We start from the raw sequence: 8441 nt of genomic DNA, 5'->3' as shown, positions 1-8441 counted from the left end.
TTCTTATTTCTTCATTGCAACTTACTTTCCCACCTATTTTAGTGTCAGCTGCAAATTTGGCTGCTGTACTTCCTATCCTTGCACCCAAGTTATTCAGATAATTTGTAAGTAATTAGGATCCGAGGACTGAACTCTGTGGCACCCAGAAAAATACCCATTTATGGGGACTCCCTGCGTTCTGTTCGTTAGCCAATCCTCTATACAAGCTAATAAATTATTCTGAACCCCATATGATTTTACTTTGTGTATTATCTTTTTGTTTGGTACCTTGTCAAATGCCTTCTGGAAATCCAGGTATATTCCATCTACAGGATCCTCATTAGCCACTTTTTGCTTCTTACATCTTCAAAGAACTCTACAAATTAGTCAAACATGACTTACCCTTCATAAAACCATGCTGACTCTGATAGATTGTATTTTGACTTTCCAAATGTTCTATTATTACATCCTTATTCTAAGCTCTGGAATCCCCTCTGTGCACCTCTTTCCCTCACTAATTGTCCTTTACACAGTTTGTTGCTCCTTTGATGCCCCTTGGGCTGTCCCATACATGAATGATATTATATAAACACACAAGATCCCCAATCCAACTCTCAGTCCCTGATATCTGAGCCTTGCGTTTGGGTTTGGCCCAGACCATCTTGCCCACATTGTGTGGTCAAGCACTGGTTAGCTGCAAGCCAGTGAGAAGCTCTGGTCTCTGATGGGAGTCTATGGAGTTAGACTGGGCACTAGCTGCTGACCCTGCCACTCACCGGGTAGATGTGGTCTTTGATGATACATTCGCAGTAAGCTGCAGTGACACAGTGTCCTGAGCTATTCCTGTATCTCCCAGCCTCACACACACAGTCTCTGTCATCAGAACCACAGCTTGGTGCCGTCACGGAGTAAACATCCTCACATGATCGCTCACAGCTCGGAGAGTCTGCTGATCCTCGATTCCAAACCTCACCATCAGGACATTCTGAAGGAACAAGGAGGACAGTGATATCAGTGAGAGCTGGCAGGGTGGAGGGTGGGGACTGAGAGCGATGGGGTGGGCATGACCGAATGGGGGTGGGGAAGGGGTGTAGGTGGTGACAGAGAGCTGGAGGGTGAGGGGGTGACGGAGAGTAGGGGAAAGGAAGGGAAGACAGAGAGATTGGGTAGAAGTGACAGAAAATGATTGGGGTGAATGGGGTACCACAGATGAGGGGAATGAAAGGATGGGGTGATAGATCTTGGTGTGGGAGAGGTGAAGGGCATGAAGTGACGGAGAATGGGGAGGGTGGGGGTGACGGAGCGTGAGGGCAACAGGTGACGGAGAATAGGGAGGGTGGGGTGATTTTTTTTTTTAAAAGAAAGTTTCTTACCTTCGCAATCTGATTCTGAACAATGGAAAATTCCCCTCTGACAAACACTGTAACAGAAATACCTCAAACAGTAAAACACAATAGAATTGAGAGAAATTGTAAGGTTCATAGTAGTCTCTCCATCAGAATAGAACTCAGGGTTAGAACAGATGGTGTAATCCTGGAATGATACAGTTATAACACAAAAACTGTTCATTCAGACCATCTATTGCATACCAGCAGTTACTGTTTTACCAGCTTCTGGAAAAGAACATACAACATAACAACAGGGAACAGTTATCTGAGTCTCAACCATGCTCCACCAATCAACACAGTCATGACTGATCTGCTACTTCAGCTTCACCTTGCTGACCCCTCCCCATACCTTGAACTTCCTTTCTGTCTCCTCCTTACGGCCTACTTGTCCATCTAACTCCGTATTATCAGCAACATTGAGAAACGTTAATAATAAGAGCAGGAGTAGGCCATTCAGCCCTATGAACCTGCTTTGTTGTTCAATATGATCATGGCTGACTATCTAATTCAGTTCCTGTTCATGCTTTCTCCTCATTCCCTTTGATCCCTTTAGCCCAAAAAGCTTAAAGGAAAAACCCATAACTTGGAGAAATAAAATGATTTTTAGTTTCAATTGCGCAGAAGTCTTGGCTAAATCTGAAATGTAAACCTAATGCTCTCGAGATAGGAGATAGTTTTAAGATTGTTAACAATCAGGTGTGAGGTGTTTCGTTAGAAGATCCAGATCAGAAGTGGTTGGTTAAAATCCTGAAGGGGTTATTAAACCTGAATCTGCAGCATTGTGTATTTGTGTTTCAGTGTGAGACCACATCATTAAAATCAAAAAAGTACAAAATGAGATTTATCAAGCCAAATTTCAGACTGGGATTGGACTTGTCCTAATAGCATTAACTGGGATCAGAGCATTGGGTACAATATGCAACTTAAAATGATCGCAAATGAGGGAATAGGTGAGATATTTGGGCTTTTTCTCAGACTCCACTCCAATCTTTTGAAGATTTTTCTATTGCTGACACTCAGAGAATGAGATAGACAAATACTCACCAGTTGTTGCATTGGTGACGGATTATTGTTCCTGCTGTGTAATCCCTGTATCGATCCTCCTTTGAGATATTAGTGATCCAGGGGATTGTGGAGCTCAGTAAGGAGCAGTGACATTCCTCAGGAGATACACACATCCCATCCTGTAGAAGCTGCTCAACAACATCAACAACCACCACTCAGCCAGGAATTGTGACATATAATCAGAATTAGTTATAACTGAAAACAGCAGGAGTTTTATTTGTGGTGATCAATTTGGAGGTGATCATGTTGACAAATCATTGAAAGGCAGCAGGACAGAGTATTGACAGGGATGTTTAAAAAAGCATACTGACTGGTTGCGTTCAAAACAAGCCGGAAATAAAAGCAAAGACATTATTTTGGAACTGTATAAAGGATTTGTTAGGCTTCACCTGAAGTATTCTGGACATTGGATACTTTGTAAGATGTGAGCATCAATGGCTAGGCCATTTATTAAGCATTCCTACTCAGAATCATACAATTCCTACAGTGCAGAAACAGGCCATTCAGTCCATCAGGTCTGCACCAAACATCCAAAGACCATTCTCCCACCTCCTTTCCCTATCCCTGTAACCCTGAATTTCCTATGGCTAATCCACCTAGCCTGCACATTCCTGGACACTCTAGGCATCTTAGCATGGCCAATCCACCGAACCTGCACATCTTTGGATCGTGGGAGCAAACCAGAGCCACCCAATGGAAGTCCACACAGACACAGAGAGAACGTGTGAACTTCACACAGAGAGTTGACCGAGGGTGGAATCGAACCTGGATCCCGGGCGCAGTGAGGCAGCAGTGCTAACCGCTGAGCCACTGAACCATCAATAAAGAGAAATTCTCATTCCCAAACTTCAAGAAGCAGCTCACCACCAGCTTTACTGTCTGCACTTTTGGTCTCCTTATCTCAGGAAAGATATTACCGCTATGGAGGAAGTGCAATGAAGGTTCAGCAGACTTATTCCTGGGATAGAACAAAGAACAAAGAACATTACAGCACAGGAACAGGCCCTTCGGCCCTCCAAGCTGCACCGATGCAGATCCTCGATCCAAACCTGTTGCCTAATTTCCAAGGATCTGTATCCCTCTGCTCCCTGCCCATTCATGTATCTGTCTAGATACATCTTAAATGACGCTATCGTGTCCGCCTCTACCACCTCCACTGGCAACATGTTCCAGGCACCCACCACCCTCTGCGTAAAGAACTTTCCATGCATATCGCCCTTAAACTTTTCCCCTCTCACCTTGAAATCGTGACCCCTAGTAATTGAGTCCCCCAATCTGGAAAAAGCTTCTTGCTATCTACCCTGTCTGTACCTCTCATGATTTTGTAGACCTCAATCAGGTCCCCCCTCAACCTCCATCTTTCTAATGTAAATAATCCTAATCTACTCAACCTCTCTTCATAGCTAGCATCCTCCAGTCCAGGCAACATCCTGATGAATCTCCTTTGCACCCTGTCCAAAGCATCCACATCCTTTTGGTAATGTGGCGACCAGAACTGTACACAGTATTCCAAATGTGGTCCAACCAAAGTCCTATACAACTGTAACATGACCTGCCAACTCTTGTACTCAATACCCTGTCCGATGAATGAAAGCATGCCATATGCCTTCTTGACCACTCTATCCACCTGCGTTGCCACCTTCAGGGTAGAATGGACCTGAACACCCAGATCTCTCTGTGCATCAATGGGATGGCAGGACTATCCCAGGAAGAGAGAGATTGGGACAAACTGCATCAATATTCTGTAGTTTCAAAGAATGAGCGGTGACCTCATTGAAATCTATAAGATACTTAAAGGGACAGACATGGTAGATTCAGGTAAGATATTTCCCCTGGCTGGGGAGTCTAAAACCAGGGAGCATAACTTAAAAATAAGAACAAAGCCACTTGGGACTGAGAAGAGGAGAAATAATTTTACTCAGAGTTAGAACAGAAAACAAAGAACAGTACAGCACAGGAACAGGTCCTTTGGCCCATCAAGGCTGTGTCGACAAATGATGCCTTTCTAAACTGAAAACCGTTTGCCTCTATGCGCTCCGTATCCCTCTATTCCCTGCCTATTCATGTATCTGTCAAGATGCCTCTTAAACATTGCTAATGTACCAGCCTCCACCACCTCTTCTGGCAGTGCATTCCAGGCACCTACACCTTCTGTGTGAAAACCTTGCCTCTCATCTCCTTTAAACTTATCCCTTTTACCTTAAACCTATGTCCCCTAGTAATTGACAATTCTACCCTGGGAAAAAGACTCTAACTATCCTCTCTATCCATATCCTGCCTAATTTTCTAAACTTCTATCAGGTCACCCCTCATCCTTCATTCAAGTGAAAACAAATAAAGTTTGTTCAATCTCTGCTCATAGCTAATACCGTCCAAACCAGGCAACATCCTGGTAAACAGTTTCTGTACTGTCTCCAAAGCCTCCACATCCTTCTAGTAGTATGGTGACTGGAACTGTATGCTACATTCCAAGTGTGGCCTAACTAAAGTTCTATACAACAGAAACATGACTTGCCAATTTTTATACTCTATGCCCTGACCAATGAAGGTAAGCACACAATAGGCTTTCTTCACTGTGTAATTCGGTTGTGTTGACACTTTCAGGGAGCTGTGGACCTGTACACTTAAATCTATCTGTATGTTACTGCTACTGAGGATTCTACAATTTACTGTACATGTCCCTCCTGCATTAGATCTCCCAAAATGCACCACTTTGCATTTGTCTGGATTAAATTCCATCTGCCATTTCTCCACCCAAGTCTCCAGCCTATCTATATCGTTCTGTATCCTCTGGCAATCCTCCTCACTATCCATGGCCCCCTCAATCATTGTGCTGTCTGCAAACTCACTAATCAGACCACCTCTATTCTGCTCCAAATCATTTATATAGATGATAAACAACAGGAGTCCCAGCACTGATCCCTGCAGAATACCACAGGTCACAGATCTCCAATCAGAAAAGTGCCTTTTCTCCATTGCTCCCTGCCTTCTATGACACAACCAGTTCTGTATCCATCTTACCAGCTGAATGTGGATCCCATGTGACTTCATCTTTTGTATCAGCCTGCCATGAGAGATCTTATCAAAGGCTTTGCTAAAGTCCATACAGACAACATCTATCGCCTTACCCTCATCAATCATCTTCATCACTTTCTCAAAAAAAACTCAATCAAATTTGAGAGATAGGACCTTCTCCACACAAAGCCATGCTGCACATCACTAATAAATCCATATTTTTCCAAATGCAATTAAATCCTATCCCTAAGAATCTTTTCCAATAATTTCTCTATCACTGACATAAGCTCACTGGCCTGTAATTTCCCAGACTATCCCTGTTACCTTTCTTAAACAAAGGAACAGTGTTGGTTGTTCTCCAGTCATCTGGGACCTCTCCTGTGACTAAAGAGGATAAAGATTTTGTACAAGCCCCCTGCAATTTTCTCATAGGATCTTTCCCAGAATGCTGAGGAAGGCCAATCAGCTCCAGTTCCTCCTCAATGCTTTTCAAAATACCTAATTTTTTTTTATGTTGACATGCTCTAGAATATCAACATACTCCTCTCTAGACTGACGTTCCGCCATGTCCTTTATCTTTGTGGATACTGATGGAAAGTATTCATTAAGGACCTCACCCATTTCCTCTGACTCCACACATAAATTCCTTCCTATGTCCTTGAGTGGACCTAACCTTTCCCTAGCTTCCTCCATTATGATCCTTTGGAATTGATAACCACAAGAGGGCTTTGGGAGCTCAGTCTTTGTGTACATTTGGATTACTAGTGATGGACAGGGTTATGGGGATGGGATTGGTAAAAGTGTGTTTTTGAAGCATGAAATGTTTGATCAACGATGATTGTGTTCAATGGTGGAACAGGCTCAATGGGCTGAATGGCCTATTCCTGTTCATATTGATGGATGGGCAATAAATGCTAGCCTTGTCACAACCTATGAACAAATAAAGAAAAAGTGCTACTTATCATTCGAGGCCTGAAAGTTCCCCAGGACATGATAAGAAAATACACTGCTGTGCTTCAATAGTTTAAAAGAAATATACCCTTCCAGTAGCAGGATGAGCAAATAACACAGGCTGTTTATTTCAGGATATTTCACACAGTGGCTCAGTAGACACATTCCACATAAAGTTCAGCAATTTAAAAAAAAATATTAACTGGATGTGAGTGTTGCTGGCCAAGAAATTCTTGCAAAACTCTAATTCTACATCAGATGGTGGTGAGCTGCCTTCTCAAAACACTGCGGTCTGCTATAGGTTGCCCCACAGTGCCCTTACAGAGAGAATTCCAGTATTGTGATCGAGCGACAGTGAAGGATCAGCCATGTATTTCCAAGTCAGGATGGTGAGGGGCCTGGAGGGGAACTTGCAGGGTGTGGTGTTCCATTGTATCTGCTGCCCTTGTCCTTCTAGATGGAAGTGATCGTGGGTTTGGAAGGTGCTGCCTGAGGATCTTTGATGAGTTTCTGCAGTGCATCTTGTAGATAGTACACACTACTGCTACTGAGTATCGGCCGTGGAGGAAGTGGATGTGTGGATGTAGTGTCGATCAAGCGGGCTGCTTTGTGCTGGATGGTGTCAAGCTTCTTGAGTGTTATTGGAGCTGTGCCCATCCAGGCAAGTGGGGAGTATTCCATCACATTCCTGACTTCTGCCTTGTAAATGGTGGACAGGCTTTGGGGAGTCAGGAGGCGAGTTACTCGCCACAGTATTCCCAGCTTCTGACCTGCTCTTGTAGCCACTGTGTTTATGTGGTGAGTACAGTTGAGTTTCTGGTCAATAATAACCCCCAGGATGTTGATAGTGGGGGATTCAGTGATGGTAACACCATTGGATGTCAAGGGGTGGTGGTTAGATTGTCTCTTATTGGAGATCAGCAATGCCCGGCATTTGTGCGGCACAAATGTCACTTACCACTTGTCAGCCCAAGCCTGGATATTGTCCAGATCTTGTTGCATTTGAACACAGACTGCTTCAGTATCTGAGGAGTTGCGAATGGTGAACATTGCGCAATCATCAGTGAACATCCCCACTTCTGACCTTTTGATGGATGGAAGGTCATTGATGAAGCAGCTGAAGATGGTTGGAATCAGGAAAAACTGGTTGAATGGTGCCTGATTGTCTTAAAATCTGTCTGGTTCATTGATGTCCTTTATAGAATCTGTTGTTCTTGCTAGGTGATTGGAGAGTCAAGAACCAGTAGTCACAGCCTAAGGATAAGGGGTAGGCCTTTTAGGACTGAGTTGAGGAGAAATATCATCACCCAGAGAGTGGGGAGCCTGTGGAATTCTCTTCCATAGAAAGCGGTCAAGGCCAAAACATTGAACATTTTCAAGAAGGAATTACATGACTAAAGGAAAAAGAGGGAACGGGAGACTGAGTTGGATGATCAACCATCATCATATTGAATGGTAGAATAAGCTCAAAGGGCAGAATGGCCTACTCTTGCTCCTATCTGCTATGTTTCTACCTGGTCTGGCCTGCATGTGACTCCACACACTCAACAATGTGTTTGATACTAAACTGCCCTCTAAAATGACTGATCAAACCATTGAGTTCAAGGAGAACTGTTGCAGGCCCAGCCACTGACACCCACATTCCCATGGAACAATACACTCACTCGGTATTATTGAACAGACACACCTGTCCCAGTGGGCAAAGACATCCAGGCTCACAGGTATCCTGCTGACACTCTGTTTCAGACCGAAGGTCTGAGCAGCTACGAGGGCAGATGTTGGCACATTTACTGATGGTCTGGTTTTGCGGACAACCTAAAAAACAAGTAGATGAAATGTTGACCAAAGGCCATTGTAACAAAATTCCATCTCCATAAAGCAACTAATCTATTCTACAATGGAACGAGAGTGCAATAACACCTTGTATCAACACAAAGTTTTTCTGCAGTTCCCCCTGGAATATTTGAATTGAACCTGCCCCACCCCCACACTCTCGGACAGTACATTCCAGACCCTAACCCCTCGAGTGAACCTGCCTCCCCC

General features: G+C 43.9%; 1 protein-coding gene across 1 annotated transcript in view; it reads right to left on the bottom strand.

Annotated features, from left to right (window-relative positions):
* Positions 1 to 8441, bottom strand: part of LOC109923120 (SCO-spondin-like) — a 154888-nt gene that overhangs the window by 36958 nt on the left and 109489 nt on the right. Inside the window, exons 33-36 of the mRNA XM_048596202.1 lie at positions 8086 to 8213; positions 2412 to 2560; positions 1353 to 1399; positions 756 to 964 (exon numbers count right to left, since the gene is read on the bottom strand). Coding sequence (XP_048452159.1) covers positions 756 to 964; positions 1353 to 1399; positions 2412 to 2560; positions 8086 to 8213 — 533 coding nt within the window. The remainder of the gene's footprint in view (positions 1 to 755; positions 965 to 1352; positions 1400 to 2411; positions 2561 to 8085; positions 8214 to 8441) is intronic.

This window comes from Rhincodon typus, chromosome 4, assembly GCF_021869965.1.
Source record: "Rhincodon typus isolate 14 chromosome 4, sRhiTyp1.1, whole genome shotgun sequence".
In the NCBI taxonomy this organism is placed as follows: Eukaryota; Metazoa; Chordata; class Chondrichthyes; order Orectolobiformes; family Rhincodontidae; genus Rhincodon; species Rhincodon typus.
Note: the sequence above shows the minus strand (reverse complement) of the source record. Positions and strands in the feature narration are given on the sequence as shown.